The 23963-nt window shown below is 44.1% G+C and overlaps 1 protein-coding gene across 1 annotated transcript; it reads right to left on the reverse strand.

The window, feature by feature from the left end:
• Positions 1-7901: 7901 nt before the first annotated feature.
• LOC126099316 (uncharacterized) lies at positions 7902-20451 on the reverse strand. The gene is made up of 3 exons (XM_049910606.1): positions 20182-20451; positions 14299-14460; positions 7902-9769 (listed from the first exon to the last, which is right to left on the reverse strand). Exons 1-3 carry the CDS (start codon positions 20449-20451, stop codon positions 9461-9463), a joined length of 741 nt encoding a protein of 246 aa, XP_049766563.1. The 3' UTR covers positions 7902-9460.
• Between the last annotated feature and the right edge of the window lie 3512 nt (positions 20452-23963).

Below are 23963 nucleotides of genomic sequence, written 5' to 3' on the forward strand. Positions count from 1 at the left end.
ATGCTACTACGACAAGACGTATAGGAATTTAGTTATTGCTCGTAATTTTTTTTTTAATTTGTGTGCTTTGATTTACTTGTAAGACTCTAACAAACTTCAAACAATCTGTATTCTAAAACACATTTTACTCTTTTTACGTAAAATGCTTATGGATATATTTATTAATCCAAGAAGTCCTCACATTTGTAATGCCCTGGTACAGCAACCTTCCATTGTGATTAATACTGAAAGACAGTTCTAGGTTGCAGAACGCTATTTATTGATTCAAAAACTACGCTTTTCACGCGGGAAGAGCATCATCAGGTTATCCGGAACTGCAATGAAAAATGGTCATACTAAATAACCGGGTGTGATCCTATCCTGAACTTCTACTCGTGTACTCAACAGTGAAAACCAAAATTGTTCATATGGGAGACGTAAAGGGTAGGGAAGCACGTAAAAATGCATTCGTCAAATACGCCTAAAATATCCAGTGAACGAACGTGGAAAATACCGTAAGGCTAGGCGCAAATTGAGACGCGTATAGCGGATGTGGCGCGACGCAGCGCAGCGCGCGTTTTTGTAACATCACAGGTTCAAATGGGACCGCGCAAATTGCGACGCGACGCGACTGGGACGCGACACGCGCCTGCGCCAGGTCGCGCGGCGTTGTGGTTGTGGCACAGTTTCTCGCGCCGTACGTCGCGCGTGCCTCGCTAGCACCGTGGGAAATTTGAGGCGGGGAGCGGAAAAGTAGCCCGGCCATATGCTCACATCGGAACGGCGCATATGAGCAGTGGTAGTATTGCCCATACGATATATTTTGCCTTACTGTGTACTAATTTTATTGCCTTTGGGTAGTGTTTCGCTTTTCGCCATTTTAACGCTCCAGCTTTCTTCGTTAGTACATTATACTTTTCTATTATTTATATCTGTATAGTTTTGTTTTGTTTTTCTTCTGTCAAGAAAAATGCATACTTCAGTAACTGATGAGCCATTGGCCGCTGGAATTGAATCTTATGTCTCCGCGATGTTTTCAGATCGCAAGAAGGGACAGAGGGTAGTGAATAAGGAAGCAAGGAATATTACAAAATCATGTGATTAAGAATCAAGGCAGGAAAGTAAAACAAGGTTATCTTCTCGCTGCCGAGTATGCTGGCTTATCTGTACGATCTGTTACAAAAATTTAGTAAGGGGTAATCTCCACAGGTGTGATCCCTTTGTGCTCCTGGTAAAAAGCGTCCAAGAAGTATAGAAGTCTCACTGTGATTACTCTGATATGGATGTAATAATGTAATACGACACACTGTATTACATGCATGTGAAACAGCATGCAAGCTAGAAACAGTCGAAAAGCAGTCACAAATAACAATGTTTTAATTGGTTCGCCGTGATGAGAAAAAGCATTTCAATTGTTGTATGCACATTATTAGCATTCATAAAGTAATTATACAACAGGCTATACAAATGAAGAAAATGATCGGTATTATTACGAAAGTAGGAATATCCTAAAAGAGTGTTATGATTAGATATATTTAATTTGTTGAAATGTACACATGACAAATGCAGATCTACTTTCATGACAATATTTTTCGAACTCCAACTCACAAGGCAAACGTGGCTAGCTTCTGCATTCTTGTCGCGCGCATTATCCTCCGCTGCTGACAATACACTGACCATTGTGTTCTGCGACAGATCAACTGTTAATTTTTCTCAGTAACAGCTATTTTATTCGCGATCACACATTGTCAGTTTGGCAAGCCGCAGGTGAGTAACCAGTATCTGGCATGTGCCTATCATTCCGCCTGAAGGAACGCTCGTCATTATTTTAATACTGCTCAGATCAAGAGAAGGAATAAAATCCTTTGGTAAGTTTCCATTCCAATCGCTCAGTGTTAAAAATACGATGGGTTACGGGGATTCCACCAAAATTCCAACAGAATTGGCAATCTATTTTTTTTCTCATTCGAAGAAGCATCACCGTTTGTAAGTAACGGCCACATTTCTCTTGGTGACTGGTTTAATTGTACTTCCTTTGTCACAGTGTAATTTGTCAAACTCATCTCACAGCAGCTATTGAGACAGAATTCCGAAACGGAATGCCTTATTAAACAAGTAATTGGCAATCACAGAGATCCAAAGCTTACGAAAAACCTCATCGTGTCGGTTTGCAGTAACATAAAAGAAGAAATTTCATATTTATTTTCATATTAGGAAGCTCTTGTTTCGCTAGCTGTCGATAACCCTTAAAAAATTAGAGTCACTGGAGTGAAACAAATAAAAAGGGAAGTGTAAGCACTGATATATCGCCATCGATAAGAAAGTTCCGTGTGTTTAAGAATTGGTAAAACACTCTCCTCCTTGTGTGCTATCATTCGCCAAACTTTCGTTTCGATGTCTCGAGCGGTTTAGGATATATGAGAGATGTTGCGAGTATTTCATTTTCGCGGGTGTGAGATCGGAAGTGAGCGCGCTACATGGGATCCATTTTCTCGAGATCGGAGGCAGATATAGACCTCCTCCCAAGTCTAAACAAAAATTCAGCATGTTAGCTAAATTTCATACGCAGCAACATATGGTGTAATACGCACCTAACGCAAAATCATAGCGACCCCTAATTTTCATTGCAAACTTTTTGAGTTTTGCGTAGTGCCTTACTAAAATGTGTACATCACAATACGAATGGTCATGGGCGAGGTGATGGGCACTGCGCCACGAAGCTGACATATAACGCTACAAGTAAGGCAAAAATCATATATTTTCAGTGAATAGTTTCTGTAAAATCGTTTGAGAAATATAACAGGTTGCGCGCGCTTCGGTTCTGTCAGCGCAGAGCGTCGCCAGTCGGCGCGTGCAAAGTACGATTATATGGTGTACGCGTCGCAATATGCGCTGGGCCCGCGCGACTCGTGCGGCACGTGCGTGTCGCACTGTAGTTTCGTGTCACGTCACACGTGCTATACGCGTCTCAATTTGCGCCTAGCCTTTAAGAGATAGTATAAAAACCGCCAAGAACAAACCTACTGGAGAGCACTTAGTACTTCTGTAGATTTATTGTTGGTGGTTTTTATACTACCTCTTACGGAGTTTTTCATGTTCGTTTACTGGATATTTTAAGCGTGTTTGACAAATGCTTTGTCGCAGAAATTATAAAATTATTTATGTGTTTTCGTTTCTTTTACGTCTTACATATGTTTTCACTGTTGAGTATAGCATCTCAGGATAGGACCACATCCGGTTTTTTATTATGTCCACTTTCTACTGTACTCCCAGGTACCCTGATGATGCTCCACGCGGGTGAAACACGTCATTTTCCATCCAATAAAGAACATTCTGCGGCATAAGACTGTCTTTTAATTTTAACCAAGATATTATCTTGATAGATGCAGTATGACTTAACCGTTACATTCCCCATTGCTCAAGTGACGTCAGTACTTCATGCCGACGGAGCTGAGCCATAAACGTGGCTAGCGGTGTGTTCTCCACAACACGTAGCCGGCACATTCTCCGCTGTGCACCGTGGCATGGCCTGTCCGCTACGCGCGTCAACCGATCCGCACAGTGGAGCATCACACTGCATTAGCTTCGTCTCTAAACTGTGCAGCGCCTCGACCATGACACTAAAATCAGCTGCTTTGTGAGCTGGCTAGACTGCTCTGTGAATTACTGTAGAAGAGAACCAGACTGAACAGAGCTCGAGAGCCTAATGTTTTGGTAACGTTGCTAGTTGTTCAGCTTAACACGTTTTACCAATGTGTCTTCTTTCTAGTCACGTTTATCACTCTTTTGGTATGCATTCCTTTGATATATTGTTCGAATGACAGGAAAATCACATCAGAACCTTCCCCCATAAATATCTGCTTGCTATCTTAGATCATCTGGTGAGCAAGATGTATGAGACAGGCGAAATACCCTCAGACTTCAAGAAGAATATAATAATTCCAATACCAAAGAAAGCAGGTGTTGACAGATGTGAAAATTACCGAAGTATCAGTTTAATAAGTCACAGCTGCAAAATACGAACCCGAATTCTTTACAGACGAATGGAAAAACTAGTAGACGTCGACCTCGGGGAGAGGCAATACTGACCTTACGCCTTATCTTAGAAGAAGGATTAAGGAAAGGCAAACCTACGTTTCTAGCATTTGTAGACTTAGAGAAAGCTTTTGACAATGTTGACTGGAATACCCTCTTTCAAATTCTGAAAGTGGCAGGGGTAAAATACAGGGGGCGAAAAGCTATTTACAATTTGTACAGAAACCAGATGGAAGTTATAAGAGTCGAGGGGCATGAAAGGGAAGCAGTGGTTGGGAAGGGAGTCAGACAGGGTTGTAGCCTCTCCCCGATGGTATTCAATCTGTATATTGAGAAAGCAGTGAAGGAAACAAAAGAAAAATTCGGAGTACGTATTAAAATCCATGGAGAAGAAATAAAAACTTTGAGGTTCGCCGATGACATTGTAATTCTGTCAGAGGCAGCAAAGGACTTGGAAGAGCAGTTGAACGGAATGGATAGTGTCTTGAAAGGAGGATATAAGATGAACATCAACAAGAGCAAAACGAGGATAATGGAATGTAGTCGAATTAAGTCAGGTGATGCTGAGGGAATTAGATTAGAAAATGAGACACTTAATGTAGTAAAGGAATTTTGCTATTTGGGGAGCAAAATAACTTATGATGGTCGAAGAAGAGAGGATATAAATGTAGACTGGCAATGGGAATGAAAGCATTTCTGAAGAAGAGAAATTTGTTAACATCTAGTATAGATTTAAGTGTCAGGAAGTCGTTTCTGAAAGTATTTGTATGGAGTGTAGCCATGTATGGAAGTGAAACATGGACGATAAATAGTTTAGACAAGAAGAGAATAGAAGCTTTCGAAATGTGGTGCTACAGAAGAATGGTGAAGATTAGATGGGTAGATCACGTAACTAATGAGGAAGTATTGAATAGGATTGGGGAGAAGAGAAGTTTGTGGCACAACTTGACTATAAGAAGGGCTCGGTTGGTAGGACATGTTCTGAGGCACCAAGGGATCACCAATTTAGTATTGGAGGGCAGCGTGGAGGATAAAAATCGTAGAGGGAGACCAAGAGATGAATACACCAAGCAGATTCAGAAGGATGTAGGCTGCAGTAGGTACTGGGAGATGAAGAAGCTTGCACAGGATAGAGTAGCATGGAGAGCTGCATCAAACCAATCTCAGGACTGAAGACCACAACAACAACAACAACAGTCTTAGAGTGTTCGGTGTTACTGGCGTCTGCAGAGCATGCGCCTACGGACTGCACAGTGGCGGACGCCAGCTGCCACCGCTGCAGCAGGCTGCTGTGTGGCAACAGCTGTTCTGCGGTTTCCAGCGTTGTCCACGTCTGCGCTACAGGGTAACCGGCGGAGGGTCTTGCAGCGACTGCAAGACGCAGCGCTTGACCTACTGGATTGCGCTGCCGCGTAGGAGGAAGTATTTGAGAAATGCTTACTTCTCTCCGCTGAGGTGCACTTCGAATTTTATTAACCGTTTTTTCTGATACTTATTAAAAGTCTCCGTGGGCAACTTACTAATAACCTATCACACTTAATGTCTACATCTTGTTCGTCTTCTAGCTTTCGTGTCCTGCCATTATTTCTTGAACCTTTTGCATGATTACTCATTTTCCGCTCTACCTGCAGAATATATCATCCGTTTTGTTACAACTGTCGTCCAGAACTGTCGATCATACTTCGTGAGATTACACTCGCTACCAGTTCCGTATTTCAACTACATGCCATCGTCATATAGTTCCAAAGCCACTCCCGTTTCGCTTCCTCCCATCTAGATTCCCTTTTGTGATCCCCACTCCGAACCTGCCATGCGGAGTATCCTGTGTCCTCCAGAATGAGATTTTCACTCTGCAGCGTAGTGTGCGCTGTTATGAAACTTCCTGGCAAATTAAAACTGCGTGCCGGACCGAGACTCGAACTCGGGACCTTTGCCTCTCGCGGGCAAGTGCTCTACCATCTGAGCTACCCAAGCACACAGCACGCAGCACACAGTTTTAATCTGCCAGGAAGTTTCATCCTGTGTCCTGCTGCACCAAATCCCTACCATAAATCCTCTGAATGAATCTGACAAATTCCCTTCTTGAACTTGCTAGGTCAGCTGTTCTTTCGTGTCCCAGATATATTTACCCTACTTTTGATTCTACTACCCTCACCCGGATCATCAAGTGGATCATCGTACCTCCAGCTGACATACAGAAGCACCAGCTTCCCATAGACGCAACAAAGTTCACCTACGAAACATGAATCGTCTGTTTCTGGTAATATCGTCTGTACGGTTTTCATTGTTATGTTTTTTAACCACATTGCATTTTAACGAAGTGTGCGGTTGAAGAGCTCTTAGACGCTGTTGCCTGAACGTCTCCCGTGAGAGGATGAAATAATACCAAAAAATAATGTTTTTGTCGTTTGTGTTGACAAAATTCACCTAACGTTTTCAAGGTTAAGCTCCTGCTACGAAACAATGAAGTTTTATGAACTGCTTATCATTTGTCCAACTGTATGCCTATTACTGACTTTGTTCGATGGTTTACTAAAGTCTTTCTCACAGCCGCGCGAGATTAGCCGAGCGTTTGAAGGCGCTGCAGTCGTGGACTGTGCGGCTGGTCCCGGCGAAGGTTCGAGTCCCCCCTCGGGCATGGGCGTGTGTGTTTGTCCTTAGGATAATTTAGGTTAGGTAGTGTGTAAGCTTAGGGACTCATGACCATAGCAGTTAAGTCCCATAAGATTTCACACACATTTGAACATTTCTTTCTCACATTCATGTGACGTTTTCAGTTTTCCGAAATTCCAAATGCTTTTAATCGGCTGCCTGGTCTTTATTCAGACAATGCGTCCACTAATAGCACAAGGGTCGTATATATTTTCATCTTTATGTATCATTCGTTAACAGAATTCAGTCGTATTTTCACGTCAACTCCAAGGCTTCCTATTGTCCCTCTGGAAATGCTGTCTCCAGTGGGTGGCTTTAATTTGTCGATTCAAAGTCAATGCTCCAAACGCACGTAGTCCATTTCTGTGGACCGCCGCTATGAAGTGTCAGATTTTTTACTCCTGTGCTCTTTATTGCCTTATTTGTGAAGGTTTTGCGTCCCATTGTGTTATCTGGATAATTTCACGATTCAGCTCTCTGAACTTCAACATTCTCCACTTTTCACGAAACTGTCGTAATCACTTACAGCAAAGTGCTTAACTAGGCTTCGTCCAGACGAATTTTCAGAGAGGAAGGAAAAGATCGATGCTAAAGCTGTCAGAACAGTAAACTTGTCAGTGAAGGTAGCAGTAGAAGAGATAATTAAGGCGAAGAGAGGGATCTTAATTCGTAAAACAAATTATTGAGAACGTTGGATGTAGTGGATGCATACAGATGGTAAGATTGACACCAGATAGAAGAGTTAAATGATACCATCATCCCATAGAAACACTGACTTCACGAAAAATTCGCCAAATAGCACATTCCTGTATTCGGTCGTATTCTGCCCAGAGATCTTTCATTTATGATAAAACTGGATACGCCAAAAAGTAAATGCTGAGAAATTTGTTTTAAAGTTTTTTAGAGGTAGTGAATATCAGGGAGGCAATATTACCACATAACTATACGTATCATTTGTCGTGGAAACAAATGGTTTCAGTAAATAAGAAAAGTGTTCTTGAAATTATTTATTTTGCTTATAAATTACAAATAAAACGTGAGTAAAAAATATAAATAAATTATATCACAGTATTTGCAAGCACTGAGATCACTCAATAACTCCATCTGAGTATTCTGTTTACGATTTCGAAAACAGTGTATACACACACACACACACACACACACACACACACACACACACACATACACACGTACACAAGCACATACATACACATATAAAAATTTATATACACAGACTTGGCCATTCTGCTGTTTTAAGTAGCGATGCATTTGATCTGCTTACAAAGATGGCCTGACAAGGAACATAAACCTGCTGTATTCTTCACATCAACTATGTGATTACGTGAATGGAGAAGGTGAAGTTTTCTGGTAACTTTTAGTTTCCTAAATCTTATCACGATGGAGATGAGCCACTGTCGTCATTGGTAAAGAACTTGTTCTTCCATCTCTGTAGTGTATTTACTTGAGTTTATTCTATGAAAATCCCTATAATAAAACTACTTGTCAGTATAGACTCAGAGATATGCATTCTTGTTCTTCACTTGCACAAAAGAAAGAACTGACAGGTCACAATATATGTATGACGCAGGCCATACTCCACGGAAGAGAATGAACATTCCTGTTCAGCATACATTAAATATTATGACTAGAATTCGCTCTACATTTTTAACGTTTCACTTTTATTGAGTTGTGTAGTTACGAGCAACAGAACTATTTGTTCAAATCAGATTCTAGTAACCATGATTAGTAACTGGTCCCCTTACACATTTCACTAATTGTGATAGCTTGCTAGACAAACGCACTTGCTCATACGGACTCATCGTATTTCGTTGAGCAGTCCACCCCTTCGTTCCACTAAATATACTACCAAAATACTGAATGGACAACACGTGATGTTCTATTTACTCCATCCAACAGACGGGGAGAGGGAGAGAGAGCTTTGAGAAGCACTGGATACAGTACACAATAGTTCATCATTATAACCACCAATTTTACATGCAGTGACATACAATTTAATAGTTCTGTGCTCCCAAAAAGGGAGTCATGAGACTCTCTTGGGTATTTTGTGTCCCTCACAATAGAAACAAACACTTTCCGCCACAAACGAGAGCGGTGCTCGGGTTCATGTCGACAGCACCTAAGTGCTGGAGAACGCAAATGTCACATTCACTATTTGTGCTTTGCAGGAGTAGTTGCGAGTCCTTGTTCCATAATCATAACAAAGTCGGTCAACAGCAGAGTACAAGCTGTCCAAAGAGGAATCCAACACAAAATCCACAACACAAAGAGGTCGTTCACACTGGGCTATAGTACGATGTATCCTGAACAGCTTTGGAGTTGTGTACATTGAAGTAGACATGATAGGCCGCTTGACGCCAGAGGGTTTGAGCAATAGAGTCGCCGTCTGCAGCTGCCTACAGCATGCCCTACACTGCCCGTATCGATACGATCACCCGGTGGTAGATCAGACATGTCCACACCTTCACTGTTGTTGGATGAGGACGCAACACAGCACCTGGGACTTTGGTTCAGTGGCATATTCATGGATTCTTGTGGTCGGGATGCAAGAGGGGACGTTGTACTTTTATTTTCCAAACATCACTGCATTGTGGAGAGTCGGCAGTATTCACGGATATTGCCCTGATTAACTATGAAGTTCCAGTTTGCTGATCCTCAGGCCCACAGGATAATGCGTCAGTACAGTTGTGGTGGCGACACAAGTGGACACGAACAGACGGGAAGACCTCACTTCACAGCTTGTCTCACCAGCTGAACCTGAGCAGGTTTTTCAGTATCACGGCAGCAGACCAGCCTCGTGCGCAATGACAACAGAGTAGGGCGGTGGCGAGTCGTCGGCAGCAGGAGCGCCCGCACTGCTGATGCGAGGTGGGACGTCGAGTACGATGCCCGCGGGCAAGTGGCACGTGATGGCGTCGGCAACCAGCACTATGGTGACGAGGAGTGCGAGTGCGGCGCGGGCCACCTCGCGAGTCTCCCACGGATCGGTGGGGCCCCACGCACTGTCCCCAGTGGCCGCCGACGCCAGTGACACACCGCCGCACGCCGCGAACAGCATCGCCGCTGCCCAAACGTACAGCCGCTCCTGCAACCACGTGCACACATTTCACTCTCAGCAGGCAAACACAGAACCGTTTCAATAGAGTGTATGTGTATTTAGGTGTATGTCCAGGATTTCCTCACAAACCCCTGAATCGATTTCAGTCAAAACTGGCATAGAAAGAGCAGGCCTCTCGTATATCAGCACTGTGAGATTTATAGCCTCCTAGCAATACTGTCCCTGTGACTTATCTTAGAAGCTAGATTAAGGAAAGGCAAACCTATGTTTCTAGCATTTGTAGACATAGAGAAAGCTTTTGACAATGTTGACTGGAATACTCTCTTTCAAATTCTGAAGGTGGCAGGGGTAAAATACAGGGAGCGAAAAGCTATTTACAATTTGTACAGAAACCAGACGGCAGTTATAAGAGTCGAGGATCATGAAAGGGAAGCAGTGGTTGGGAAGGGAGTCAGACAGGGTTGTAGCCTCTCCCCGATGGTATTCAATCTGTATATTGAGCAAGCAGTGAAGGAAACAAAAGAAAAAATCGGAGTACGTATTAAAATCCATGGAGAAGAAATAAAAACTTTGAGGTTCGCCGATGACATTGTAATTCTGTCAGAGACAACAAAGGACTTGGAAGAGCAGTTGAATGGAATGGATAGTGTCTTGAAAGGAGGATATAAGATGAACATCAACAAAAGCAAAACGAGTATAATGGAATGTAGTCGAATTAACTCAGGTTATGCTGAGAGTATTAGATTAGGAAATGAGACACTTAAAGTAGTAGATGAGGTTTGCTATTTGGGGAGCAAAATAACTGATGATGGTCGAGGTAGAGAGGATATAAAATGTAGACTGGCAATGGGAATGAAAGCGTTTCTGAAGAAGAGAAATTTGTTAACATCGAGTATAGATTTAAGCGTCAGGAAGTCGTTTCTGAAAGTATTTGTATGGAGTGTAGCCATGTGTGGAACTGAAACATGGACGATAAATAGTTTAGACAAGAAGAGAATAGAAGCTTTCGAAATGTGGTGCTACAGAAGAATGGTGAAGATTAGATGGGTAGATCACGTAACTAATGAGGAAGTATTGAATAGGATTGGGGAGAAGAGAAGTTTGTGGCAACAACTTGACTAGGAGAAGGGCTCGGTTGGTAGGACATGTTCTGAGGCACCAAGGGATCACAAATTTAGTATTGGAGGGCAGAGTGGAGGGTAAAAATCGTAGAGGGAAACCAAGAGATGAATACACCAAGCAGATTCAGAAGGGTGTACGTTGCAGTGGGTACTGGGAGATGAAGAAGCTTGCAAAGGATAGAGTAGCATGGAGAGCTGCATCAAACCAGTCTCAGGACTGAAGAACACAACAACAACAGCTCTAATAAGAGTGTAGACACGCGCGAAAACGTGTTTTTTAGCCACTGGCATATAGGTTGCCTTGCACGACATTCATGTTGTGTGGGAACAGTATCAGCCTGCCAAATTTACCTGCTTTGCATGGCAGTCTCCAGGTCAGAGGCGAGAAACAGTTTTCTGGGCTTCAACATGTAAGCTGCCTAGCATGACAGGTGTGTTATGTTGTAGTAGTATCGGCACGCTTTATCGATCTGCACTGCATGCCGGCCTGTACATCAGGGGCAAATAAATGATTTTCCACCCCTTGATGTGAAGCCTGACCTGTGTGACAGGCGTGTTGTGGCAGTATTATCAGCTTGCTTTATTGAACTGTAATGCAGGGGCTACACACGCCAATTAACATGGCTAGAGACAGGTTGAGAAAGATAGATTTTGTGATGGACAGAGTGAAACGAAGGAGGAACTGGACTGGAGGTGCGTTAGGCAGGTGGCAGTTGTAGAAGGATTGTGAGCAAGTGGAAAAGGAAGTGGAGGTGGAGACAGAAAGATAGATGAGGGAGGAGGATATGAATAGAAGGAGGGGAAAAGAAAATATGATCAGAGAGAAGAGATGGAAGAAATGGAGGGAAGGAGGAGAGGGAGAGACGGGGGAGGGGGGGCAGGCAAAGATAGGTAAAGGTGTGAGGATGAGATGGACAGACAGAGGAAGGAAGAGGTGGACACAGAGAGGGGAGCTGTCTTCAGTATATGTGTTGAACACCTGCAAGGAAAAGAGTGGTGATAAATAACACAGACTGGGCGTACAATCTCAAGCTGTCCTCTCACAGGCTGCGATTTCCAAAGTCAACGCGCAACGCAACGTGTTTCTGACGTCAGAATGTGGAAAATACACATTGCGAAGTCATTCTGAACATGTATAGCAATTATCGAACCCATCAAGTGATGTGAACGCGCATTAAAACGTTAACCAGTGAAATGGAAGAACACCACCTACTTCACATGCAGGCCACATCTCGTTTCAGTACAGAGAGCCCCTTGCCTGCTTGGACACAGAGGGAAATAAATGTATTGCTAAATGCGTTTAAAGAAGAATAGTGTCTGCAAAACGTCAGAAGTTCAAATTACCGTAGGAAATATTGTTGGGTGGAGGCTCTATGTCGTGTGTTTGTTGAAGTGAAAAGCTAGTTTACGCTAGTCCCTTTCGAGAGCTCGTGTGTAGTTTGCGCGCTTTGGCTGTAGCCGCCATTTTCCTCTCGAGCATGCTGCGTTCGTATACGTAACGTCACAGTATAGATAAGTAAGTTACTGTGTGAACAAGACAGATCATTCCTGAGCGTTCCGCAGTGTGGCGAAGACCACATCAGCGCGTCGCTCATTGAATGCAATGCCCCGCATGAAGGCGGACTTTGAAGAGGGGGGGGGGGGGGGGGGGGAACACAGTGACGGTGCTGGCGCATAGGTGAGACGCTGGACTCGTATTTGGGACGACATCGGTTCAAATCCCTCGTCTGGCCAACCAGATTTAGATTTTCTGTGGTTTGCCTGCATCGCTTCAGCTGAGTGCTGGGATGCTTACTTTGAACACGCACCGCCAGTTTCGTTCTCCATTCCACTTCCATCAGAGCTTCTACTTTTAACAACCTCGTCGTCGACGCTCAACAAACCTTTATCTTCATTTCTTCTTTCCTTGCACAGTGGCCGTCTTGTAAATGAAATTTGTTTTTAAATTATATTTTTCATCTTCATGCTAAACAAATGATATCGTGGCCAGATTCGTCTTCGTCTATACGTAGTACACGTGTCCTGAGCGACACACCAACGTCAGGTTTTGTTGCAAATTACATAAACTGAGGACCGAGGGCGATGGCACAATGGTTATGAGACTGGACTCGCATTCGTTAGAACGACGGTTCAAACCCGCGTCCGGCCCTTCTGATTTAGGTTTCTCGTGATTTCCCTAAATCGCTTCAGGCAAACGCCGGAATGGTTCCTTTGAAAGAGAACGGCCGATTTCCCTCCCCGTCCTTCCCTAATCTGAGCTTTTACTGCGTCGCTTATGACCTCGTTCTCGACAGGATGTTAAACACTAATCTCCTCGTCCTCCTCCTTTAATTCCTCGGATGGGGGGGGGGGAGGGCTTAATGATAACTGAAGTTCTTTTAAAAAATCGTAAAGCGTCCCAGAATCAATAATTAATGTGCAAAAAGATTTACATATTGGGTGATCAAAAAGTCAGTATAAATTTGAAAACTGAATAAATCACGGAAAAATGTAGATAGAGAGGTACAAATTGACACACAGGCTTGGAATGAGATGGGATTTTTTAGGACCAAAAAAATACAAAAGTTCAAAAATGTCCGACAGATGGCGCTTCATCTGATCAGAATAGCAATAATTAGCATAGCAACATGATGTTCTTTACAGGATATGCTCAATATGTCCACCATCATTCCTCAACAATAGCTGTAGTCGAGGAATAATGTTGCGAACAGCACTGTAAAGCATGTCCGGAGTTATGGTGAGGCATTGGCGTCGGATGTTGTCTTTCAGCATCCCTAGAGATGTCGGTCGATCACGATATACTTGCGACTTCAGGTAACCCCAACGCCAATAGTCGCACGGACTGAGGTCTGGGGACGTAGGAGGCCAAGCATGACGAAAGTGGCGGCTGAGCACACGATCATCACCAAACGACGCGCGCAAGAGATCTTAACGCGACTAGCAATATGGGGTGGAGCGCCATCCTGCATAAACAACGTACGTTCCAGCAGGTGTTTATCAGCCAGACTGGGGATGATGCGATTCTGTAACATATCGGCGTACCTCTTACCCGTCACGGTAGCAGTTACTGACGTTTTGCTGCCCAGCACCATCTGTCGTACATTTTGTGAACGTTGTTTTTTTTTTTTTTTGTTTCTAATAAAACCCTACGTCATTCCAAGCATGTGTGTCAATTTTTACCTCTCTATCTACATTATTCTGTGGTTTATGAAGTTTTCAAATTTATACTATCTTTTTGATCACCCGGTAGATTGCTTCTTTAGTTTTTACGAAAGAAATCTTAAATATCGCTTATTTATAGACTGACTGGGAATGAACCCGTAAGAGAACGCCAATACTGTCGCCAAAGTGCAGTTTAGCATACTACGCCATGCAAACATCTCGTAGCAAAAGATAGTTTGCTGTGTGCCGGCAGCACGGTAGGCTGATACTTACGATGGCAAGTGGCAGCAGGTCCCCGCCGAGCAGAGCGAACAGCCGGCCCACTGCGATGAGACCGTAGCCCCCGGAGGCGGCCATCTGCAGCGCCGTCGAGGAGCGCTGCCAGCACTCGCCGTGGAGCGGCGTCAGCAGCACGCCGCATATGCAGCATATCATCTGCGCAGCAGACATACACACCGTTGTTTCTCACCGCTTCTAGCTAAACCGTAGACATGCTAAAAATGACTAGGCCGTTCACTGGCACTAGTGTAGCGCTCCCACTTTAAAGCCACCATTTGCAAGATAACTCTGTGTTTGCACTTAGTGAACGATGTCAAATAACAGGGTGTTAGGACTATAGGTGCAGATATTGTAGCCATTGGTACTTTAATATGTAATCACTTCTGTGTCTTAGTTGTTTTTTTTCTTTTTCTCTGCGTCAAACAATCTTCCTACAAACACTTTACATAATTTATTATCTGATGTTTTTTTGCATGGTCGTAACTGTACCACTAAGTGGACTACGCCAGCAGTATAGACTAACCGACTTGCGCACACGTGTCCACACTTTAACACTTGACGTACTCTCTTTCGCTTACGCCATATTCCGCAGCGATCGCAGGTTCGGCGTGGTTACAACGGATTTGGCAATGTTAGTGTTACGGATGGCCAGATGCCCTTCCTGCCACCACCCCGTACCCCCCAGGACGGAATCAGTGTACCCCAACTGTCTGTGACGAGTGTACATCGTGAAATAGTGCGGACGTGTTTCAAATGTCTGCTACGCGTGTAACTGAGGCGGAACGTGGGGACCAGCCCTGTATTCACCTAGCGGGATGTGGAAAACCGCCTAAAAACCACCTCCAGACTGGCCCTCGTCGTTAATCCGCCGGGCGGATTCGATCCGGGGCCGGCCCGCCTACCCGACTCCAGGAAGCAGCGCATTAGCGCTCTTGGCTACCCTGGCAGGTTAACACTTGACGTACTGCCTATGCGGAAATAAACATTAATGGCCTGCTCCTGCCACATGTGGTTGGAGGTACTAACCAACCTAAAAAATACTACTACTAATACACTATCGGAGAAAAACTAATTCACTTTACGACCGAGGGCAGACAAGCAATGCGACGTGAAACAACCGCATAAATCAACGTGGGACGTACGATGAACGTATCCGTTAGGACAGCGCGGCGAAATTTGGCGTTAATGGGCTACGGTAGCAGACGACCGAAGCGAGTACTTTTGCTAACGCCACGACAGCCCCTGCAGCGCCTCTCCTGGGCTCGTGACCCTACCGGTTGGACCCTACACTACTGGAAAACCGTGGTCTGGTCAGATGAGTCCCGATTTCAGTTGGTAACAGCTCATGGTAGGATTCGAGTGTGATGCACGTCCCACAAAGTCTTGAACCTCAGTTGTCAAAAAAATGGCTCTGAGCACTATGGGACTTAACTTCTGAGGTCATCAGTTCCCTAGAACTTAGAACTACTTAAACCTAACTAACCTAAGGACATCACACACATCCATGCCCGAGGCAGGATTCGAACCCGCGACCGCAGCGGTCGCGCGGTTCCAGACTGTAGCGCCTTTAACCGCTTGGCCACCCCGGCCGGCCCTCAGTTGTCAACAAGGCACTGTGCAAGTTGGTGGTTGCTCCATAATGGTTTGGGCTGTGGAATGAACAGGATCCTCTGGTCCACCTGAACCGATCATTGGCTAAAAGTGGATATGTTCGGCTACTTCGAGGCAATTTGGAGCCGTTCCTAGACTTCACGTTCCCAAACAACGATGGAATTTTTATGCATGACAATCCGGCATGTCTACGGGCCACAATTATTGGCAGTTGGTTTAAAAAACATTCTGGACAATTCGAGCGAATAATTTTGCCACCCGGATCGCCCAACATCAATGCCATCGAACATTTATCGGACATAATCGAGAAGTAAGTTCGCGCAGAAAATCCTGCACCGGGAACACTTTCGCAATTATGGACGACTATAGAGGCAGCGTGGCTCACTATTTCTGGAGGGGACTTCCAACAACTTGTTGAGTCTGTGCCACGCATAGTTTCTGCACTACATCAAGATAAAGGAGGTCCGACACAATGTTACGAGGTGTCCCATGATTTTCGTCATCTCAGTGTAAGCATTAACGGTTTGCTCTTGGAGATACTAACTAATCTGAAACATACTACTCTGAATGACTATAATTACAAACTTACAAATAAAGTAAATACTGAAGTAATGTTGTTAAGTACACTGTCCTCAGTCACAAATAAAAATATCTGCACTTTCACCCCTAACGCGTTGTATGATAGAACATTGCATACACAGTGACTTAAGATATGCAAATAATGTTCAGAAGGATTTTGCATCCCTAAATAAGAGTGAAGACGAAGTGGCTAATTCAAACAATATTGGAGATCACAGTTATCCAGGTCCAAGCAGACTGAAGAAAAATATGATAAAGTTGTGGAAAGGAAGGTAGATAAAACTGTGCCATGCAAATATAAATTCAAGGACCGAAATTGAGAACCTTAGTAAACAATAAAACAATCTCACCATCTGCTACTTCGTAATTTTTATGCAACTGTCTTGAATTTATAATTTCTTGCATTTTTGCTTGTACATGTAAGAAACGAAATCTACATTCTTAAATATATATCTGTAACCTCCCGACCTTTAATGTGGATCTAATTCAGTAAACTAAGAAATTACTCTCATTAAAGACAGGCTTGTTTACTTAGTAGGAATTGTAAAGAAAATACCCTTTTATTTCGTACTTCAGTTTCCTTTCAAATAGTTAGACCAATATTCATATTTTTGCCCGCAAATGGCGTCTCCAATTCGGAAACAACCGTCTCACTTTTCCACTAAGGCGTGGTAGGGGCTTGCGTTAAACACGGCTGCCAGTACATTCGCCATTCCGTACTGCATAATAAAGATACAGTAGCAGGTGAAGTTTGTGAATGATGCCAACATGTAAAGATCATTCGACAAAGGAAATAAAAATAACAAGCACATATGAGCCTGAAGCCAGTTACCGATCGTAAAGCAAACAAGGAGAGAAATAACTGTATGACACTCATACTTCCACGGCCACGGTCAGTTACGAAGCACATACTTCGTTATCCTGACGAAAAGCACCTGCAGTCTACAAACCATAACATGGTCCACACACACGCACTCACACATGCACATGAATTTTAGTGAACCTTAAATGAAGTTTGAAAAATAGCTATGAAGTTGTATGAGTTCCATACGTACTTGTGTTACTGATGTATGAAAGCGAGATCAGATAAGACAGAGGGAAGAACTAAATTAATGTATAAGTAAACAGATCAAAATGCGACGCCAGCTAGTTACTTTTTCAGACGATGTAACAGGTTAAAGATCGTATGAAATACAAACAAATACTACAGTATATTATTGGTAACTAAAGAAATATACGGAAAAAAATAAAAAGTGCAAAAACCGTGCATATCTGGACATAGATTCTCAGGTGATATAACGGTTCTTACTGAAGGCAAGTAAGATCTCAAGTAACTATTAAGTGACTTGGGCAGGTAATTTAACAAAGAATCTCGATTGCTGGCAAACCAAAGAACCATAAAAGCTGAGATGAACAGCAGACAGAACAATAACTACTTTCTAAAGATTAAACGTGGGGAAGGCCCAGTTGTGGAATAAATAATTATCCTATACTGGAAGCAATGTAACACCAAGTGGCTAAATTTTGAAAAACGAAATGTTAGGACCGCTCTGAAATCGCCACGGAACGCATTTTTCACAAAAACAGGAGAAAATTCTATTAAACATACGACAAGAAGTAGAATTTTGCACTTTATTTCCGATGCACACGTAAACAGACGAAAAAAGATATACACTTGGAAAGAGGTCCTTCTGTGCGAGAAGTGCGATAAAAGTCACACTGATTTAAATGCATAAATGAGGAAAAGAATCCCTTAACAGCCAGTCGATCGGCGGAACTCCGCTTCTTACTCAGAATAAACCGTTCTTCACCAGTTGTGACACCTGTTCCACATCCCGTTGACACTGGTATATGCAGACATCATTGGTGATCCGTTTCTTTTCATGAATTCCGATGCTTATTCTTACAGAATGCATTTGAAGGATGACATTCAACACGACCATGGTACTTCCAGTCGAATGGAATCCTGCTGAGGATATTAGCCATATGCATGGCAGGTGCGTTTGCAGCTAGGCCAGTACCGCTAGCATAGGGCTGAAATCCTTCCTTCAAAGACGCTACGGCCCTTTCTGTCCCCCCTCTTCTCCGGGGGAGCTGGTGCTTCGCCCCCACAGGCCTCGGCGATCTGACATCAACTGGACGGAATCAGTGTCATCAGGGACTCGACGACACGTAAAACCATCCATTCATATATAATCCACCAACGATACAGAGCAATTTAAAATGAATATAGTGATTATGAACAGTTACAACTATGTAATGCACAGCGATACATGGATGCGATACATGGAAAATTATCACAGAGAATGAAAAGGAAGTCCAAAATTTTGATCGTCACCCAAGAACAGAGAATTAGGAGTCGGATGTCAACACAAAAATTGTTCAGTTCATTTTTCTTCATTGAGCTACGTGATTCAACAAACACTTCATTGCCGCGCGGGATTAGCCGATCGGTCTAAGTCGCTACAGTCACGGACTGTGCGGCTGATCCCAGCGAAGGTTCGAGTCCTCCCTCGGGCATGGGTGTGTGTGTTTGTCCTTAGGATAATTTAGGTTAAGTAGTGTGTAAGCTTGGGGACTGATGACCTTAGCAGTTAAGTCCCATAAGATTTCACACACATTTGAACATTTTGAACGAACACTTCCTTGGCCATGCTTGGGTAATGGCTGATACTACCGCTTTAAGTGGGATTCCACCGATTATATCTTTCAGCAAGACGGAACAGCCTCACAACTAGATATCGAGGGTGTTGCCTCGGTCATATTGAACACCACTACACTGAGTCCCGCTAATGGCCACAAGAGTCTCCGAAGCTAACACCTATGGATTTATTTTTACGGAGTTTTGAGAAGGACCTTATGTGCGTGCTTCCCTCACCGAAAACAAATGCAGAACTGAAAATGCTATCGCGTTGGTTGGTTCCAATGGCTCTGAGCACTATGGTACTTAACTTCTGAGGTCAACAGTCCCCTAGAACTTAGAACTACTTAAACCTAACTAACCTAAGGACATCACACACATCCATGCCCGAGGCCGGATTCCAACCTGCGACCGTAGCGGTCGCGCGGTCCCAAACTGTAGCGCCTAGAACCGCTCGACCACTCCGGCCGGCATCGCGTTGGTAGATGGGCATACGTTTCAGAATGTTTGGCGTGAAATGGATTATCGCATAGATATTGTCCGTGTAACCATACATAAATCATATAAAACAACGTAAAAAAAAAAGTTGAACTTTCTTCTACACTCTCTGTCGTTCTTCCAGTTGCAGTGCTGTGCATTTAATAGTTACAGCCATTTGTAACAGCTACGTTCATTAACAGTTGCCGTGCATGTAGAAGCAGATAATTACTCGTTCATCGGTACGCGACCGTGACTACGCTGAGTAGGTAATCTTGTAACGCAAAGACACAACGTGACACCGACCGAGGTGGCGCAGTGGTTAGACACTGGACTCGCATTCGGGAGGACGACGGTTCAATCCCGCGTCCGGCCATCCTGATTTAGGTTTTCCGTGATTTCCCTAAATCGCTCCAGGCAAATGCCAGGATGGTTCCTTTGAAAGGGCACGGTCGACTTCCTTCCCCATCCTTCCCTAATCCGATAAGACCGATGACCTTGCTGTCTGGTCTCCTTCCCCAAAAACAACAACAACACAACGTGACAGTAGTCGTTGGCAACACCATTACATAGCGGCGCGAGACGGCGGGCTCACCATTTCTGTGCAGATCATGAGCACTCGCATGTTGTGCACCTCCCTGGGCGTCATGGCGTTCCCCATGACCGGCGCGCAGCAGACTGCTCCTCCAGGCCGGGCGCCACACCGCTTTAAGCTTCCAGGCGAAGCGTGCCCGCTCCGCTGGCACTTCCTCGTAGTCCGCAGGCGTCGTCTCGTTGACGTCACGGCGTTTGTCGGCCTCTCGCAATGCTGAGCGTACGGGCGTGTTATCCACCGTCATAGAACCGTGTGTATCTTACTTCCGTTAAAGCGAAAGGTCTGGGAACAGTGAACCCCGGTCGGAGCGTCTCTACCTGTTACAGCCTTATCTTCAGCGCTTAGGACGTGAATCGCAATGTTTTCTCTCACAACACAAGATATACGAAAACGCTTTTCGCTGATTCACTTTTCCGAGCCATCACTGATATTAACTGGGAACCAAGGAGATACCACACATCTGCACCGTTGAGCTCAGTTTAGCCCTCAAGGAGAACGTACGGCATATACACTACGTGACAAAAAAATTGAAGCACTCAAAAGACCGATTGAGGTCAGTGCAGCTTTGTATATGCAGACACCGTCGCGGGAATGTAAATCGTTAGTGTTGCCGCCTAAGGAATTACCGATTCTTGTGTAGGCTACCGTCGACACAGCAACACAAACGGCTGCGTTGGAGTGGTGTCTTGACGGGGAAGCATAGTCTGCTGGTGAATAGCGTTGCACAGTGTTCAGCGATGAATCGTGGTTATGCACTACCAGGATGGCCGAAGTCGGCGAGTATGGCGACGACATGGGGAGAGGCCCCCTTCATATTTTGGAGAGGTAAAATGGTGTTACCCGAAGTGCCATGGTGTGGAGAGCCATCGGGCATTAGACTTCATGCGACGGCGGGTAGTGACTAAGGAAACTCCGACGGGAAAAAGGTATGTCACGACTGTTTTACGCTCCCATGTATTGCCTCGCGGTTCCGTTTTTCTACAGGACAATGTCGTCCACAAATCTCAAATTCCTCTATGAAACGTCTGCTTGATTTGAAGATACTCCTATGTGCAGCAAGACATCTGAATCTATCCCCGGTGGAACATATGTGGGCCAAACTCGGACACCAATTATGTTCCATTACCAGTATTCAGGATATCAAAGAACATTTAGAACAATTGCTGTTAAAATAACTTCCGGAAATTCAGCCAGGTAACACTTTCAGCGACCGCCGTTATTTCGGCGGGAGAACACCCCGCCATTTTCAAGGCAAACTACAACGGACAGGCGACGTACATGCAAATTTAAAACCTCGGTTCTCGGTCTGATGCAGAGAAGACAACACACACCCTGAACACTAGTGCCACTAAAGATGACCAAAGTCAGAGCTATCGATAGTGAGACTACGAACTCGCAGGTGAGGTAGCATCGACTCTGTCCCTCTGTTTTTTGACAAGGGAGAGAGCCGGTTTCCAAACAGAGTTTAAACAAAAATCTCCGTCCCTGTTAACGAGGTTGCTCGCTAATTTGATCTCAACTGCCTCCTTAATAACACAGTCCCATTAGCCGGACGTGCATGCCAATATCTCGGTGTTATTATATAACATGGGGTGACCAGTATCGAAGCAATGTTCGGCAATAGCAGATCTACTTGGCTGCTGTAATCGTGTGTGCCGTTTATGCTCAGTACATCGGTCCTCCACGGCCCTGATAGTTTGACCAATATATGCCATGCCGCAGCTACAAGGAATGCGATATACACCCACCTTACGCAGACCAAGATCATCCTTAACAGAACTCAAAAGCGCTCTAATTTTAGATGGAGGTCGGCAAACACATTTCACATCATATTTCCGTAAAATACGACCGATCTTGTTGGAAGTGTTTCCTACGTAAGGCAAAAAGGCAGTAGACTAAGGCGTCGACTCAGAATTATCATCAGTCACCCGATGTGCAGTTGGTCGATAGCGCAACGCACGTTCAATCTGTCTATCACTATAACCATTTTGACGAAACGTAACTTCAAGATGGGACAGCTCAGCTGGCAAAGTCTCAGCGTCAGAAACGACATTTGAAAGTTGTAAACGCCAGGAGAAACTCAGGTCTCAAACTGGTGTTAAGTTCCTATGAGACCAAACTGCTAAGGTCATCGGTCCGTAGGCTTACACACTACTTAACCTGACTTATACTAACTTAAGAACGACACACACACCCATGCCCGAGGGAGGACTCGAACCTCCAATGGGGATAGCCGCGCGAACCGTGGCGAGGCCGCCTAGACTGCGCGGTTACCCCGCGCACCAACGTTTAGAACAGTTGTGAGTCAGTTTGCTTCAGGAGAGGATACAGCGACTTTATAACGCCCTGCTAACCGAATTCGTCGTCCATCCAGGTCACTGAGGGGGAGCGGGGATGCAAAGTCATATTGATAAGTGTGCTCATTCTGCCTAGTCCTTCGTAACCACTGAAATAACATCACATTCCCTCTAAATTTGTGACGTTTCGTTTAGGGATCAGCCATAAGTTACGTCACACGTTAAGGGGGAGGGAGGAGGTCATCAAAGTGTGACAAAGGGGAGGGAGAGAGGGGGTACGAGTCGTAAGCTTGGTGATGTTACATGTAAAAAGTTTTGTTTTTTATTACGACTCTAAACTTCAGCCCTGGCGAAGAACTTGAAAACATTAACCAATTCCATCATTATTATTTACTAAGGTTTAAATCTGTTTGTGCCACTTTTTGGCACGTGGAGGCTGAGCGATGTGATTGTTGTTCACGCTTGCTGTACCTGTGTCCTACGGTGCCGCGCGTTGGCCGCCTTTGACATACGCCAAAAGGCCAATACCGCCTGTGACGCCTTGACAAAACCCGCCACCGCTCTGATTTCGACTTCGTTGAATTGTTTATATTATTCAGTCGAAACTTGACTTTGTCTGAGTGATGCACGTTTTTCTCTAAGTTCTACTATTTTGTGTTTCTCAATTTATCTGACAAATTTAAAATAAGTAAAAAAAAGTGATTTAGCCATTCTTCACCGCAAACTATGTGAAGTATACAGTGCAGCTGACGCTGATAAAAGCAAACAAAATATACAAGCCGAAGTTAACACCTTACGGCGAAGTTTGAAAAGTAGTAATAATATTGAAGGTGCAGTGGATTCAAAACTCAAAGAATTGCAAATAAAGCTGACGAAAAAGAAAGCGCATTTATCGATTTTTTTTCCGAAAGGTTCTTCTTCGTAAAAACCAGCAAAACAATTAGTGCCCATGGACGTATTAGTTTTATATTATTTTAACATTTCGTTCCCCCCGCTAAAAATACATTTAGCGTTCTGCGGCAAACTGAAAAACAGAACAACCTACTCAGTTACGTTCAGTTGTTATTCACTACATATTGGAAAGCAAAAGTGGCAATGCAAGTTACCTCAAACAGTACCCAAATCAACGCCTAGTCAGAACACTTCTAGAAATAAAATTGTGGTACCAGAACCCGAGCTCAGTAGCTTGCTGTTAGCACGCGATGCTGGCACAGCGACAGATGAAGCAACACAAAGAACAACATTAAGGAAAGACATTCAACAGGAAAGAAACATAGTGAAGTATCAGCACAGCCGAACAATAGAAAAAACATGTCGTGCTTCAGAAAAACAAAGCGTTCTAGAAATTTGTGAAGGTAATTCCTACGTAGCAGCAGCTCTTGAAATTCGAAACACTGTTGGTCGGTCTGGAGTGGAAGAAAATCAATCCGGTTTACTTGAAGTCACAAAGGAGATTGCA

The sequence above is a fragment of the Schistocerca cancellata genome, chromosome 1, assembly GCF_023864275.1.
Source record: "Schistocerca cancellata isolate TAMUIC-IGC-003103 chromosome 1, iqSchCanc2.1, whole genome shotgun sequence".
Taxonomy (NCBI): Eukaryota; Metazoa; Arthropoda; class Insecta; order Orthoptera; family Acrididae; genus Schistocerca; species Schistocerca cancellata.